General features: G+C 31.5%; 2 protein-coding genes across 2 annotated transcripts; one reads left to right on the forward strand and one right to left on the reverse strand.

The window, feature by feature from the left end:
• Positions 1–2,738: 2,738 nt before the first annotated feature.
• On the reverse strand, positions 2,739–3,526 carry LOC140885422 (uncharacterized). The gene has a single exon (XM_073292378.1). The coding sequence runs from the start codon at positions 3,402–3,404 to the stop codon at positions 2,961–2,963; it is 444 nt and encodes a 147-aa protein (XP_073148479.1). The 5' UTR covers positions 3,405–3,526; the 3' UTR covers positions 2,739–2,960.
• Positions 3,527–10,389: 6,863 nt separating this feature from the next.
• LOC140882579 (putative disease resistance RPP13-like protein 1) lies at positions 10,390–17,175 on the forward strand. The gene is made up of 3 exons (XM_073288662.1): positions 10,390–11,755; positions 12,053–13,869; positions 16,962–17,175. The coding sequence occupies exons 1-2, from the start codon at positions 10,691–10,693 to the stop codon at positions 13,823–13,825; spliced, it is 2,838 nt and encodes a 945-aa protein (XP_073144763.1). The 5' UTR covers positions 10,390–10,690; the 3' UTR covers positions 13,826–13,869; positions 16,962–17,175.
• Positions 17,176–18,499: the final 1,324 nt, after the last annotated feature.

Here is an 18,499-nt window from a genome sequence, read left to right on the forward strand (position 1 = left end):
TACACTATTAATAAATATATTAGTAGTGTATTATTATTGCTAATATGAGTACAAAAAATTTACAATTAGTTAGTGATATTATTATTATGGTTTTATTTCATAAATTTTTTATTAAAAATATTTAAATTTATAAATTTAATTTTTCATATAACATAGTAGTTATTCTAATTTAAAAACATTTCCCAAAAAAATAGAGAAATACGACGCAAAAAAAAAAGTAAAATAAATTACAATTTTTAACAAAATTAATATAAATAACATTATTTTATATATACAAAAGTAAAATTGTACTTAAAAAATATTAAATGCAGTATTGTCAAGAAATATACAATTGATAAAATAATTAAGAATGTTATTCACACTTCAAAATGTGTTAAAAACACAACATATTACCTAATTGATGTAATATTAGAAATATATACTCTTATAATATCACTCCTTATATGATAAGTTTTGATTTACCATAAAAAAAACTTAAAATATAATAAGTTTGTTGTTGACCACTAAAATTTTAATACCCACCGATTAAAATTAGCAATAATGAGCATTTGAATTATTTATAATATAAATAAAAAAAATAAATTACAAATCATGATATTGAAAGAAAAAAACCGATAAATTTTGAAAATTTTCTGAAATACTAAATATTTTATTTTGATAACAAGTATTTTATTTGAATATTAAATTAATATTATTATATTTTATCTCAAATTTTAATATGATATATGAATATTAATAAAAAAATATTTCAAAAAAATATTGAATGTGAAAATTTTTAATGATATGACTTTCACTTAATTATTTTAATAGAAAAATCTTTAAAATATTTGATTTGTTAATTACATATTTTTGAAAAGATTTTTTCCTTAATATTATTTGTATTAAATACAGAAAACATTAATTTTTTTTATTATGATACCCTTTAATTAAATGTGTCATTCAACTTATTTATATTTTATTTTACAAAAAAAATGATAATAATAATAATAATAATATGGAATTATTATTATTATTATGATAATACGAAAAATTCTTTAATTTTTGCACGTTGTGTGTTTTTTTTATATATTTCAATTTTTTTTAAAAAAATATTTAAGTATAAGTTAATTTAATTTTCGAAACAATGAAAATGAAATGATAAAAATCAGTCTCTTTCCAGCATGTTTTGTTTTTGACGAAAAAAATAGAGCAACATTTAATATGAAAATAGAAAATAAAAATAAAAATAAAACAAAAAATTAGATAATTGAGTCAATCAAAACACCCATTCGTTTCCCATTTTTATGTTGTCGAAAAGTCATTTAAAATCTCTTAAAAAAAGTCATTCTTCTATTAAAAAAAAACCATTTTGGGAGAAACAAAAAAGAAAAACAGAAAAAAAAGAATCCGGAACTTTCTATCCCGGATTCAGTAGGTGGTCTGTCACCTCTGCCATGGTGGCAGAGCACCTTGTGAATCCGGAACAAAAAGTCCCGAATTGTCATATTTTGAAAGTTTTTAAATTTTAACATACTTTTATACTTTGTTTTTATTTTTATATTAATTTAATAAAATACTCCACTCGGGAGTGACTGGGGATATACCTCCACTTAGATAATGCCCTAAAAATAACTTGAAACTTCCCTCCATCAGCTTAAGACTGAATAATTCAAACTAGCGACCGTGACACATGCGTTGCGTGAGTGAAATTTTAAATTAATCCATTAATAACTATATGGTTTGGCGATTATTTAAATTTTAAATTTTAAATCAATCCACTAATCACTACAGTTGAACAGTTATTTAAATTTCAGATTTTAAATCATACACGGGTGATTCGTATAAATTCTTTTAGTATTTTATGTATTTGACACTCATTTTCTTTGATATATTATAATATTTATGTTATTTAAAAGAAAGTAAATGTCAAATACATAAAAGATTAAATAAAACAAATGAATACAGAAATCCCTCTAATCGCGCACACACATATGTCGCTATACGCACGCATAATATATGATGAGTTGAAGATCTCATCTATGCCAGCTAAACCATGCCCCTCGTTGTAAGAGAAATCTTGGATTATTTCAATTGGGAAGCTATGTATAACATTAAATATATACAATTTATATACAATTTATTATTGTTGGTTAGACACTTAAACTTACTTAAAAACTAATCCCTTTTCTCTTTGCCTCTGTGTTCGATGCCACTAAAGACGATTTGTTTCCTAGTTTTTTCTTTCTTTTTTACTTTTACTTTCACTTTCGGAGAGTTGTTGGTGTTTTAGTTAAGTACGTGGTTAAATTGAAATTATGGCCTAAAGTCTAAATTGAAAAACTCTCAACTTTTGGGATTAAATATGTGCTACACTTTGAAATTAAATAACATTATCCCTCGTGTGTCGTTTCATATTTCATTATGAACATCACATTTTATTTTAATTCAGATTATAATGAATTGAACATGTATTAAAACATGACATAAACCGACCCAAATTCTGGTAAATTGTACAACAAAACCTGTCTAGATTACTCTTTATTACATGGATCTAAATTGCTACGTCATCAATACATGCCATCGGCTCAAGTTGACCATTAGCTGAAAAAACTTGAACTATCTTTGATCAAATAATTGCAATCTTAACTTCGTTTTGAAAGGGAAAAAAAGAAAGAAAGAAGAAGACATTATTATTGAATTATCATCCCTAAATGCAAATGTTACAAGAAAGAGGAAAAAATTGGTCCCTTTACATGAATTCGAACCACAAGCACGCACGAGCCCATAGTTCTCAAACTCTCTTACCATAACATCACACATTATTTTTCTTAAGCAAAAATTACTATCCACAAAAAAAAAAAAAAAAAAAAAAAAAGAAGAAGAAGAAGAAGAAATAAAATAAAATAAAAAGGGTCACCTACACACAATAATCAAAGTGAACCCAAAAAAGTTCGGGAAAAAAAAAAAGAAAATCACTCTTGTCAATCCTCGGAAATGCTGTGCAGATTCGGCCTCCACACCTCAACACTAGCTTTCCGCCGCTTACAGGAAGATCTCTTCCCCGTTGTCTTCGAAGAATCACGCGAATCTTCGCTGATAATTCTCCGATCTTTTTCACCACTCTTGCCGCCGTCTCCAAATGCCTTCTTGTTCTTGACATTTCCGGGCAGAGAAGATGAAGGTATCAGGAAGTAAATGGAGCCCCGTTTGAGCTCGGATTCGGGCGACAGGATCAAGATCCGACGACCCACTTCCTGGGTACTGGGTTTGGTCAGTACGTGATTAGGGTTGTTGTTCAGCACCTGCGCCGCCGTGGCCGGACCCGAAAACTCCTCCACGTACCCGTTCAGGTGAACTATCCGGATCAGGTCCAGTGCCCCGAATGGAAGCACGCAAGCCAAACAGCACCTTAAGCTATTTCCCATTTATCAGAATCCCAATTTACACTTATTACACATGGATTTGCCCAAATCAACCGCAATCAATTTACAAAAATTCCACTTTAAACGTGGATTGGAGTTTATATATATATAGGAGTGACAAAGATTAAGATAATATTAATTTTAGAGTAATCATTTGATTTTTTTGAATTTCGAATTAAATATCATGTGAGATGTCTAAACTGCCCTTGCTTATTAATATTATTACTACATTATGTTATGGGATTAATTAATTAATTATGTAATACACTTACATCGGTTGTAGTAGTTTTTTAACATGTTATGGGCAGTTGATGATCATGAGTTAATCGAGCTTGATATTCCTTAATTAATGCTCATCTGAATAGCGTCTGAATATGTACATTTGATTTTATGCTAATTTTATATATTTTTCTCATGTGAAACGCCGCTAAACCTTACTGTTATAATTGATTTACGAATTAATACTCTCTTGATTCCATATATATATATACGAATATATTTAACATATGTATTTTTTTTTTTACCTCAAATACTGTGCGACAAATGTTCTTATCGATGCATGATGAATCAACTTGTTATAACCTCCATTGGATTAACAAAAGAAATTAATGAGGTCAAATGCGGGCAGTTTTGAGTTTCAAATTCGAGATGAATTTCATATTCAAGACTCGATGATAACAAAATTATCTCGTAATTAAAAGTTTTTGTAAATACATAAACGATGTCATAATTTTACTTGTACGTACAATTGCACCTTTTTCCTTTCGATTTTGGATAGAATGGGTTTTAATTAACCAAAGTAGTTGACTTACTAGCTAATTTAATTTCCCACAAATATCACCTTCAATGCAATTGGCATAAAGTTAATCACCTATTTGGTGTTGATGATAGTATTAGTAGTCCAATTTATATTTTTTTGCATATTTTAAGTCGTGTAGTTCCAAAGCTTACAGCTGTATTTAATCTAGGCTCATTTTTTAATTGCTAATAACTCTTTCCTTATGCTTTACAATAATTGTTCGCAAATACCAATGCAAACACACATACTTTATAACTAACACACACTTGAATTTAAATTAAAAAAAACAAACAAACAAAAAACTAACACTTGAATTTGAATTTTCAAATATCCGAAATTAAAGATTGGGAAACATTAATATAATTTTTAAAAAATAAAACAGCCTACTTCCCTAGCAATATTTCTTGTGGTAAGATAAAATTATAATGACAAGTTACAATTTTGATATATAGGCGAATGTAGGAATATCAAAACAGGTTTTAGCGCGTTTGAAAATTATCAACTCAACTTATAATTTTAAGTGGTGGAGCCGGCGCTTTCTGGCCAAAGAAACCTAGTCAATTTTATGGTTAATTTGATAGATTTAGAAAATATCAAACAAATCAATTTTTTTTTGTGACGTGGGAACCCGTCGCCGCTATTTTCGGTGCACACTGGGTGTAGCCGATGATATACAAATCATTTTTACATATCCACTCTAAGTTTATGTTTGGATGTAGGGGTTTGAGATCGAAATCAATTTCAAATTACTTGACTCGCTTGATCGATGAACAAAATTGAAGTGAATTTTAAACTCATTTCATATCAAGTCGTACAATTTCAATAATGATTATGTTGTATTTCAAATACATGACTAAAAACTAATATCATTTGAAATTAATCTCTCAGATCATTTCTCGAATGAAATTCATAGATCAAAACCAAACTAGTATATTTTGAAATATTTCCATTATTTATGTGAATACGCGGAACACCAGCAATTCAGAGAGTATTATATGATCATAGGTGTGCATTGTTTTTAGGTGAAAACAATAATGGTTAGCTAGCTAGCATTTTATTCACAATAATAATAAGTATAGGAGGTGATATTATATACTATATATATATATATATATATATATATATATATATATATATATATATATATATATATATTGGTATCATATACTATAAGGCATAGTTTGGTACATAGGATAGGATAAATATAGGATATATAATATAAAGATAAATTAAGGATAAGTAAAATGGTAGTATACTATATTGAATGTTTGATATGATTTTAATAAGAGTGAATAAATTTATATATTCGATTTTAATGACAAAATTAACCCTACCGTAATGTAGAGGAGAATGAGACGTGTTTAGAGTTGAGATGTTTTTATATGTTGAGGGTAATCATGTTTTTTTGTAGTATTTTTTTAGTTGTATTAAATTTATCACACCAAATCAAAGGGATACATAGTCCCCTTGTCAAAGCATTTATCAAGGGCCCATTGACTTATCATGGGCTTTTTAAAAACGTATCAAACATGGGATAAAGTAGGATAATTTATTAATCACTTCCTTATGTACCAAACTATTCCTTATATGACTGGCTGCGTCAATCCTTCTCCCAACAGATTTATTCTTTTTTTGTCTTCACCTATTTATCTATTTTAATTATTATTATTTTTTCCCTGTTTGGCATCGCGAATCCGGGGAGGCTTTTGTCACAGAATCTTACAATCTGTATTTTACTGGAAACAATTGTATTTTCTTTTTTAGGAAAACAATTTGTATTATTTTTTAATGTATATAATTACTGAATATAATAGTTCATTAACTTTTTTGGTATGCACAAAAATATATAAACACATTATGTATTCTACCCGCACATTTTTTTTAATATATATATTTTTGCGTCTTCATTCTCTTTCTGCTTCTATTTTTGCTTTTAACCAAAAAGAGGTGTAGGGGAGTTAGATAGTTCTCGATTTTTATAAAAATGATATTCATAAATAATATAATTAATACATTATAAGAATTATAAATATATATAATAAAGTCGCATTCAGATTTAAAAATATTTCAGAGCACCGAAAAGTTAAATTACTTGTGAATGTAATGTCCAGTAAATTCGATGTTAGATCTCAATTCTCAATCACTTGTACATGAACGTTTTGATGAAATTATACAAATACTTTAAACATCCATCAACAATAGAATATTATGATATCTTACTATTTAATTAAATTTGAGACTCGTATAATAATTATTTTTTAATTAATTTGATGAAAACTTCTTCGAATTACAATCATATCATCAATATATAATTTTATTGATGAAACTTTTTTTTTATTTGTCTAAAATTTTATTTATTTTTAAATCTTCAAGTATCGTATATTAATCATAATATATTAAAAAAATGAAAAACTCGTTAATTTGAAAATACACAAATTATAATATTCAGATAAAAGACCACTAATATTTATTATAATGCATCCATCCCCAATCAAACAAAAGAGTTATGGAACGAAGCTTCCTCGCAGCTACTTGGCCATCATTTTACAATAATTAACTATTAATATTCATCATGTAAAAGCTTGTACCAAATAATATTATCCAACACATGCAACTGTGATTTCGAGGGATCCCATGAACTATTTTAACTATGCTTAGATCTTAATACAGATATATATGCACCAATTAATTATTCACTAATTCAACAGTCGTATAACTCTTTCAAACTTAATTATAATCATTAACTAATCATAATCCTTCAATTATCATCGCGATTTGGATTTAATTATATCGCTTATCTCTTTGTACCGACTATCATCCGTACTCGTGTCTGTATATGTGCAAACGACATATTAAAAAAAAATGTAATAGACGATATGTTTCGGACACAAAATTGTTCTTTTGAGAGAAAAAAAAAATTATACGTGATTTTATTTTATTTTTGGGTTTCCAATTGAAAACACCATCTACTTGTTCTCTGAGTATACTAACTAAAAGTACAGCAATTATTTGCGAATATTTCGATTAATTTAAAGTGTTATGTTTCATTTTTCTCGGAATGATCATGTGTATGTATAGTACCTTAAACCACAAATTTTGTCCCTTGTACGTTAATGCTTGCAAACGTGCGGGTAGCATGGGCAGAGGCACATGCTTTGGGTTGGTCAAATTTAACGAGTGATATTTATTCCAAATTGGAGGTACATTTTGTTGATTTGATTAGAAGTTACAAAAATAATAATGAAAAATTAAACAAGTCCAACTTAGTCTTTGTGGCTAATATATATATTTTTATAAGTTGATAAGTGCTTTTTAAAAAATTTTGGATTCATATCAAATTGATCCGGCAATAAGGCCAACATGAGTATAAATTTTAATATTTATAAGAAGAAATTTAAGTTTATCGAAAGAAAAAAAAAATTGGTTGAAAAACGGTGGAGTAGATTTGTATACTCTATTCCAGCTGTATTGCCGAACGGGGAATCAATTAAAAGGGGAAAAATATAAATTAAAAATAAATAGATCCGTTCAAATACAAAAGGATTTGCTATTACAAATTTAAAATTTAATTGGTTGGATTTGGTGTCACTAAATGCATACTATTTCCCAAACATAAATGTTGTCTGGTAGGAGGAAAGGAGTTGCCGAGTTGGTCATGGGAAGAAACTAATATTGTCCTATATTGTGAATTCATTACTTCTTTTTAGGGATGTAAATGAGTCAAACAGTTTGCGAGCTATTCGGGGCTCGACTCATTAAAAACTCGTTCGAGCTCGTTTAATGAGGCTCGTTAAGGCAAATGAACCAAGCTCGAGCTTTACAATATTCGGCTTTTTAGCTCGTGAACATGCTCGTGAACAGGCTCGTGAACAGACTCGTTACCAAACTCGTAAGTCATCTCTTAGACGAAAAAATAATAGTATTGATATTTAATTTATAAATTTACACTTTACTTATGAAAAATATTGAAAAATATATAAAAATTAATTTATTAGAATAAAATTACAAATTTTAATAATAATATTATATATTTTCAAATATATAATTTAGTTTTTAATTAATATAATGAATATTTAAATTTATAGTTTAAATATATGAAGCTCGTTTAGGCTTGATAAAAACTCAAATAAGCTCGTGAGACATGAATATATTTGTTAAATAAGCTTGGGCTCGGCTCGGTTATAAATGAACCGAGCTTGAACATTCAAAATTTTGGCTCGGCTCGTTTACATCCCTACTTATTTGGAGTTGGAGACTTGGAGTATGGATCAAAAGAGATGGTCTTCCTCTGCTCTTTTTCAACAAATATATATTAGCGATAACGCACACGCATTGCATGTGTAACGTGATATATAAATATAATGTGTTGTGTGTACATAATATAACTTTTATTTTTTTTTAAAGAAGTTTGATTTTAATATGATATTCATTTTTCGCAATTTGACATTTTTATGGGGTTTATTTTATATAGTTTGAGGTTGAGCATACCGAGAGACCAATTAAGGTGTTCTTCCTTAATATGTAACGCACACGCATTGCGTGTGTAACATAATACATAAATATTATGTGTTGTGTGTATATTATATAACATGAATTTTTAAAGTGTTTGAATTTAATATATGGATTTTTTTATAATTTAACACATTTATGAGATTTTTTTTTTTTGCAATTTGAGGTTACACATACCAAGAGATCAAATGTGCTTTTGCTTAAACAATTAAACTCTTACAAGAATCATAAAAAAAAAAAGAAACAATTACAAACAAAAACTCCTATGAAACAATTTCATGAGTCAATTTTATAAAACAGATCTCCTCTTCGACCGACTTAAGAAAATTATTATTATTATTATTATTATTATTATTATTTTATTTTATTTTTTTTACCAAAAATATCATCCCAATTAAATTTTATCATCTTAACCAAAAATAAAATAACAATATTAATTTAGTTTGACGCCACCAATTATTATGGCAAAAGAAAAGTAAAGAATCCAAGACACAACAAAAATAATATACCATAATAAATCAAACTCAAGAGCATGCATAATTAATCAAAAAGATATTTTTTTGTAAAATCCATATTTCTTTATCTTTTTTTTACCTGATTTTATTCAACTAGATGTGAAACCCAAGAAGAAAAGAAACTCTACTTCTTCCCAGAACAAGGGTGTCCAAAAATGACAATCATAAAGAGCCTCGAAAGGTGCCATGTCAAAGCTACGATGATAGCTATTGTTGTAAGAATCTCTATCATCGGCAAATGATCCTAACAAGCTAATCCGAAATACATCACTGAAATCCTCAGCATATCCTCTAATGTACGAATGGTCCTCTCAAACTGATCGTCAGTCTCTAGATGATACGAGACTCAAAGTAATACACAAGGCCTACTGAAAGCTACCCTAAAATCGTGAGGTGAATCTCAGATCTCTATCACTGACTATACTCAACGAAACTCCATGCAATCTCACAATTTCTTGAATGTACAATCTAGCCATGTGGTCAAAAGAAAACTCGCGGTTGTACGGAAGAAAATAAGCAGACTTTGACAAGCTATTCACAACAACCCAAATGGCATCACAACGCCTGGAAGACATCGACAGGTGGGTAACAAAGTCCGTCGTTATATGCTCCCACTTCCATTCGAAAAAATATATGCAAACAAGAACGGTAGCAACACATTTGACTTACAAAATCCTAAAAATAATGGAACACATAAATATTAAAGATTCATATAATGAGGACCAAAATTACTCCTCTAAACGATAAATTTTCTCAGTTACTCGAGACAAATCATATATAGTGGTCGATTTCAAAAATGGAAAACAGGGTTCACCTATTTTCGATTTCTTCGAATTTTTCACAGTGTTCGATTTCTTTTCATTCCTCAGTCCACGAGCTCCTTCAACTGACTTATCTTTTGAATGTCTGCTTCGTCTCGTCTTCGGTGCCATCTTCTGAGTCGAAAATCTTGTTTCCAAAGATCACTGCTTTTATGCGAGAAGAATCAGTTGAGTGAGAATGTAAAACTATCAATTGTCTTTATTTTTAGTGTTTTCTTTATTTGAAAATAAAAAATACGGGCACATTTTGATAAATTTGCCAAAACATGGAGATAAAACAAAGAGCAAGTTTACCTTTAAAAAAAAATAATGATTGAACAACAATTTGTTTAAAAAAAGATTTTCAAATCAAATACTTACAAATAACGACTTTCCGGCCTCCGCACCAGCCCTTCTCCTCCGACACAAACCCCATACGCCGCCTTCATCGCAGCAGCGAATGTCCGAGAAAACTCATCTCCTCTGGTAGAGAAGATTCAATTTTACCTACAGCAGTCATCGGAAGGTAAAGAATTTGATTCGATTTTGAAATCCACCAGGAAATTCCGGGATATAAACTATTCTTGTCCAAAGTCGTTACCCAACTCCACAACTGAGGATTTGGATAGGAACTCTGAACTTACGGATCAATTGGAGCAACAGGAAATGCTGGATTCCATTGAGGACTCTCTAGGATTTGATTGGAATCACGAAAGCTCTATGGTTGGATTCCGGGAAGACTTTTTACAAATTAAAGATTGGCTACTTGGATCAGCATATCATCTTGAAGTCATGACGATTGTTGGGATGACTGGAACCGGTAAGACTACTCTCACAAGAAATTTGTTTGAGCATCCAGCCATTGATCATATTTTCAAAGTTCATGCTTGGGTATCATTATCTCGAACAAATAATGCGCAAAAAATTATCAAGGGTATTCTGGATTCCTTGAGACCTATCGAAGATGAACTGGATGACAAGAGCATTGAACAATTAGCAGATATTCTATACAGAAGTTTAAAGGGTAAGAAGTACTTCATTGTATTGGATGATGTGTGGGATATCCAGGTCTGGGATGACATCAAAAGATCATTTCCTAATGATAATATCAAGAGCCGGATCATTCTGACAACTAGGCTGTTCGAGATGGATCTTGAAGACCGGTTTTCCAAGATTCATCACATGAGTCTTCTTACACCCAAAATGAGCTGGACTCTTTTTTGTATCAAAGTATTTGGGGACGAAAATTGCCCTCAGGAGCTTGAGTATGCTGCAGAAATTATTTTAGGGAATTGTGGAGGGATTCCCCTTGCAATTGTGGTGACTGGTGGCCTTCTCTCCAAAGTTAGGAGGACTAGAGATGACTGGCAGCTTATTGTGAGGTCGATTAAGGCAACCACAACTTCTGAGGAACAATTGAAGGGGATTCTCTCCTTGAGCTACATGTACTTGCCAGATCATCTGAGAGCATGCATCCGTTCCATGATAATCTTTGCAGAAGATTATGAACTCTCAGTCCCCCGAATCATCAGGCTTTGGATTGATGAGGGACTCGTAAATCAGCTTGGTTCTAAAAGTCCTGAAGAAGTGGCTGAGGAGTTTCTGAAAGATCTAATTGATAGAAGTTTCGTAGTGGTTTGCAAACCAAATAGAAAGGGTGATGCTGACTTCTGCAGCATTTTTGGTATCTGGAAGGACTTCTTCATGGCTAAGAATCCAGATATTCTTCAGGTAATTCGATCTTGCAGCAGTATTGATTCGATCATTTTGAAATAAAATCTTTGTTGAGTAGCATAACCAAGGATCTACAGGGGTTAGATGAAATAGTTCTATTTATGCATCCTTCCCTTTTTCTCAATTTGAATATGACTTTGTCGTATTCATTGACTATAACAGAGTTGCAAAATAATGTTTGGACATTATTGTTTCTAATCAAAAGATCATGTGCTAAAGTACATTCTATTAATTGTTTTTGAATTATACGTGACGGATTTCAGTTTCAATTTTGTTCCCAATATTTTGAGACAGATTTTGCTCTCAACTTCAAATCGAAGCACCACAGTGGAACGAGGTACGGAAAATCTTCCAAGAGGCTATGGTGAAGGTGTTTCCATGATAGTTATGGAAGGACAAAAAGGGGAAATTAAGTGCAAGGAAAATCTAGGAATATCGATGGACGTATTGTTTAACAACAGATACACGAAAGACTGCATTCGATATTGTTCATTATTTTCATCCGCATATGAATTCACCAAGGACATTCTCGTTTTGCAATGGATTGCTCAAGGGGGAACAATAGCAGGAAACAGTGTATTCCTCGAGGAAGCATGCATTCAGTGCTTTGATATATTGTTGAAGCTCAAATACATTGCTCCTGTTGGGTATGTTTATGATGGACTTTATAAAACAAAGTACAAAGTTGGTGATGAGATGAATGAATTCCTTCAAAATCACCCCGTAGGATCTCGGGTTGCGAAAGAATTGAATAGTAGCCATGTGAATGTCAATGTGTCTAAACTCGAACATTTGTCCTTGTCCTTTAAGTTCATCGACCAAATCAATTTTGGGATCATAAAAAAGTTGAGCCATCTTCATACTCTCATAATTCATGGTTGCCGTAGTTCTGTTGTTAAATACTTACCTTCTGATTTGTTTCTGGAGCTAAAGGCATTAAGGATGTTAAATTTCAGTGGTTCTCATGTCAATCACTTGCCGAGCTCTATTGAAAATTCAAAGGCGTTGCGATTTCTTGATATGTCCGAGACATCAATTACATATTTGCCTGAGAAAATGTGCAATCTCATCAATCTGCAGACCTTAAAACTTGACAAATGTAAGTCCCTCGCTCAACTGCCTAATCGTACGAAAGAATTGATTAACCTGCGCCATTTGATTCTTGATGTTGCTGGCCAGTTGGACTCAATGCCAGAAGGTATGGGAAATCTGTCAGAGTTACGCACTTTAAGGACATTTTTGGTTGGCAAAGAAGATGGTCATAACATAAATGAATTGAAACACATGAACAAATTGAATGGATCACTTCGGATTTCGAATCTTGAAAATGTTAAATCTCCTGTTAAGGCTGCAGATGCTTCTCTTTGCCGCAAACAAGACCTCAAGAAAATAGAATTTTGGTGGGCGGATCTTCGATATGAGAAGAATTCAATTGAAGAGGAAATACTAGCATGTCTTGAACCAGCTTTGGGCATCCAAGAGATAGAAGTACGCTATTATAATGGTGGAAGTTTCCCGAGTTGGATAAGCAAACCGTCTTTTAATGAATTGGTTAGTATAAGCCTCTACGAGTGTAGATATTGTGACAACCTTCCATCTCTTGGACAATTGCCATCTCTAAAGGTTCTCAGCGTTGATGGAATGAATGAGGTGCTAGAAATCAACAACCTCTTTTGTGGTGAACAAACCGATAAGAATCAACCCTCGTTTCCTATGCTCGAGAAACTGTCATTTTATGCCATGCCCAAATTGGAAAAATGGACAGAAATAAGAATCGGTGATTTTCCCAATCTCTTGGATCTCATTATCGAATCGTGTCAGAAATTCAAGTGCCTTCCTTTTTTGTCACATTTGAACTCTCTTAAGTGTGTGCAATTGCGCTATTGTCCTGAACTTTCATGTTTGCCTGATGGTGGATTTCCATCCACCCTTGAAACATTAATGGTCCAAGATTGTCCCAAATTAGAAGGACGTTGCAGCAAAGATAAAGGTGAAGATTGGTGCAAGATTGCTCATGTGCCTGCTGTTTATATCGATGCCGTGGTGAAGGTGAAGCGAAATAGTTGAGATTGCATTTTGAGATCTCTCTCAGGTCTTTTCCGGGGTCAAAGGTAATTTATATTTCGCCATACCTTTACTTTCTCAGTTTCTCAAATTTTGTTGGCTTTTTTTTTTAATGATTCTTAGGAATGTGCTTTCATTTAGCTGAAATTAGTATCAAAGATGGTGTCTAAGAGATGCATCAAATATAGAATTGGCTAGAGTAAAGTGATAGGCTTGAAGTGAAGCATTCACTCTAAATCTTGATGTCACTCACCAATTAGGGAATCATTATTTGCAGTTAAGAAAGCAATCAACAGAATAAATTGTGTGCCTGTTTCTGTACTGCCTGCCTCGTGGTCTGGTTAAAAGAAAGCTCAGAATACTTTAGTTTGATTGACAGTGGTGTTGGTTTTATGAATTGTACAGATTATTGGTGCTTCTTGAAAAAGAGTTGCTTAGAAGAGTTGTACTAAGCGCAAAACCACTTGAACTTCATTGTCATAGCTTTTGTGGTTTCAGTTACTTAGACTTAAATTAGTCACGAGACATGTTTTATTTCCAGCATGGAATTGATTTCACAATATTTCATTGTATGTATTGTAGAAAAATCTATTTGAGCTGTGGAATTGTGCTTATCAATGGAATATGTTCTCTCCATCTCAAATATGGAGTAAACAATTTAGTTGATATATTTTAAAATTATTTTAATGATGTTAAATTATGTACTTAAAATAAGATCAAATAGTATTTAGTTTTCTAAGAATAATCAATATAATCATTAGTGCTTCAAAAATCAGCCTAGGTGACGCCTAAGCACTAGGCCGAGTGATAGCACGGAAAATGTGCTAGTCGGCCAGCCTAGGCATCATCTACTCCAGATGCAAATAACACAACATTTGAGAAGTAGAGTAAATTTGTGGTATTCTATGAACTGTGTAATTTTGAACTCATTTTTTAAATTTGATGTTATTGTGTTGGACTTATAATTTGTGATTTATTATGTTGAAACCTGTGGTATCCGCCTTGGCGGCCTAGGCACTAGGAGCTGGTCTGACGCACGATTAATGTCTAGCGAATTATAGAACCTTTATAATCACTTGATCATGGGAAGATAGCTCGGCATAGGCTTTAGCAATTCCATTTTAACAAAGCCTGTGGGCCAATCTAATTCTTATTTTGGGTGAGAAACTAGAACTTTGGGCATCGATTTCATTCCCAGAATTCATAATAATAACAGCTCAAGCACATTGGAGAGCTGAAAAGAAGTTTATTAGTCCTCTCGCCTCTTATTTTAATCACATTAATTAACTGCGATTGATGAAGACTTATGAAGTCGTTTTCTGATAATTCACTATACTAATTTCGTAATTATAATAATTTAAGCAATTTCATGGTTTCAGTGGTTAAAAATACCTATTTAAATGCTTCTTCACTATTTGAATGTTGGACTATTACGGGCGATAAGATACTCTGTTTGTTAAATGCAATTATTATAATCGAGCTATTTTATTTTATTACCATAACTTTCAAATGCTAGAAAACGAAATTTATTAAAAATATAAGTCAGTCAGTCAAGATATTAAGCTGGAAAACGAATAAGTTTGATGATGTATTGTGGCAAGGTAACTTTGTAACTCATATTTTTTATTTCTTCCCTCAAATGCTTGTTAGAGTTAACTACTGCGACCTTTGACTTTTTTGATAGGAAATGGAATGACTCAACTATTTAAGATTTCACTAATATATTCAGCTGCCTAATATATAAGACTGCATTAATTATATTAAAATTACATAGCTGGAATTTGTTCTTATGAAAATTGTCAATTAAAAGGAAAAGCAGTGGAATTTCTGTAAATTCTGTATTGCTATTGTGGGGTGTAGAAATGGTGTATAATGTAGTAGGCTATGGAAACATAAAATACAAGTATATGGCTATCGTCTAGCATATTACATTATTAGATTTTTTGACATTGGGGTGGAGGTGTTTATCCTTTATTGGGGCACTGGTGCCATAAAGCCAAGAGGTCTGTGGCGCATATTATATATTTATATTTATACTAGCCTCTATGCACACATTTTGTGTGTGTAAGATAATCATATGAATATTATGTATTGTGTATAATTTGTTGTTTAAATTCTTGATACTGATTTTTTCCCCCTTTTTTTAATGTCAAATTTAAGAACAAATTGTAGGTATTAACTATTAAAGTGAAATGTGTGAAGGGTAAGTTTGAGATTAGGAAAAAGGCGTCCCCAAAAGTTAGTTATATTAGGGCATCTTGTTTTACTAAAAGTGTAGATATGAATTCCAAAGCTAGAATTTCAGTCCTAAATACTTCAACCCTTTAACTTAGGTTCTAAAATAAAATGTCAATTAACTAAAAGTTAACATTTCTATTCCCAAAACCATCTCTCGAATGACTTTCTCGAATTTTTTGTAAACGTCTGTATGATTTCCTAATATTTATACCAAAAGAAATTGTAAAATCTACTTATTGAAATTTTGGGGCATTACAATAATCTACATCTATCTAAAGTTTTATGGCTAATTGCCTTCATTAATGGTATTACTTTATGGTTTTGTGTTAGTTGCATTTATTCTTGGGTGCATTAGTCTCTTTCTCTTTGATTCTGTCTTTATTTCTTTATTTCCTCTGTTTGTGGAGTTTGTTCTGCTTACGTTTTCTTGTCTAAGGTAAGATTCTTGTGATTAATTATATGTTGCTACTCTTTTAATAACAGATTTCCTGCCACTGTCTGGTGGCTGGTTTACTAGTAGTCTATCTAAAGCTTTATGGTTATGTGCCTTGATTAATGTTTGTGAGTTTTTGTGTTGATTGCATTTTATTCTTCGGTTCATTAGTTTGCTTATTTATGTCCTCTGTTTATGGAGTTCGTTCTGCTTTGATTTTTCCTCTTCTATGATAAGATTTTTACAATTAGTTAGGTGATGCTACATTTTTTAACAATGGAGTTCCTGTTATGTCGTCGCCTTCCTGGGTATTTTAATTGTTCGTCTGGTGGCTGATTTTTATAGTAGGTCATTGTTGTACTTTGGTCTATCTGAAGTTCTATGGTTATGCGCTTTCATTTATGGTTGTGGGTTTTGGTGTTTGTTGCATTTACTTAACAAACGTGATATAACAATTATTACCGCCAGGTTCATGAAACGAAATGCAAAAAGGAGAAAGAGGCCTGTCTCAAGTTTGGAAGCAATTGATTCCAACGTATTTGCAATTCTAGAACTGGTTATGGCAGGTTTGCAAAATATGTCATCTCTTTTTGCTTGCAGTAATCAGTTGTTCCACTGTGTTGTCCAAATTTATCAGACATTTGTTGTCAGAATATTGTATGGGCAACTCCTTGTCTTGATTTTCAATTAATACTTTCTTGCTTTGATTAATATTTGGTTCTAATTACGATCGTTACTTGGATCCCCTTTCAATCAAAAACTAAAAATAGCAAATAGCTTTTTCAATAATTTCTCTCATGTTGAAAATTTTGAATTTAGAACCAAATCACATATTGGAATTTTGAATCGTTGCAACTGATACAAAATTCTATTTCGCTTCTCAAAATTCTTAGATCTAAATTTATCGAAGTTTCTTTGTACAAAAATATTAATAACCCTGCTGCTTAAAGTATTGTTTTTATTGTTATTATTTTCACATTATATTCATCGCTGTTAGTAATTAATAATAAATGGTAAACCAGTAGTACTCGGATGCAAATGTTGTTTATTTGTCCATTTGTTTTTTATTTTTCGGCAACGTAAAATGGTAGAATGAAAAAATAGCCTAAAAAATATTTAAAAAGTGACATTTTTATAAATAAAGATTCAACAAAGAGCAATTGATATACATCAGTTTTTATAATGGTGACATCTTCATAATAAATAATAATCCAAGGAGGGGAACACCGAAGGGAACCATTAAACTTAATAATAGTACTAGTCACCATGCAGGCAGTTTGTGATTTATGTGTGTAACATAATCATCTGAATATTATGTATGGGATGAAGAACTCCAAATTCTGAACAATTGGAACAACAGCAACACAATACTTGTGAAATTAGTCGAGGCGAGAGATTCTCTTTATCCGCAAAACGAAATTGCTCGTTATAAGTGCTAAACGTTTGGCGGCAATCGTTTCTAAGATACAATGACTTGCGTACGAGATATAACAGCACAACAAATATCTCGAACATCAACGAACGAAAATATATAGCAACTTTCTTTTGAAGAGTGGGGAAAATATGTAGAGAATCAAAAATCTGACATTAAATGTTATCAGATATCAATATCTCTGTGTATATAATCAGTCATATGTATATATATATAATCTCAAGTCCAAAGAACATGTCTTTAGGTCTAAGGATGCAACCCATGACAGAAAAAACTCAAACAGAGATGCATATTTTTGGAAAGCAGACGCTCGCTCGAGCGGTAATTTTTTGCCGCTCGAGCGCCAAACACTCTGCCTGGCATGCTTGGCAATCTTTGGATGCTCGTTCGAGCGGTAAGTTTGTGCCGCTCGAGCGGCAAACCTTCTGGCCTGATGAGTCACAAATAAAATAATAATAAATATTATTTTAAATAAATTTTATCCAAAAAAATTAATAGGATCATAAGACCCCATCCCGTCGGCCGCGCGTGTTAGTTGCATCGACTAGCGTTTTGCCCGTTTACAAAACATTCG

The sequence above is a fragment of the Henckelia pumila genome, chromosome 2 (genome assembly GCF_033568475.1).
Source record: "Henckelia pumila isolate YLH828 chromosome 2, ASM3356847v2, whole genome shotgun sequence".
NCBI classification, from domain to species: domain Eukaryota; kingdom Viridiplantae; phylum Streptophyta; class Magnoliopsida; order Lamiales; family Gesneriaceae; genus Henckelia; species Henckelia pumila.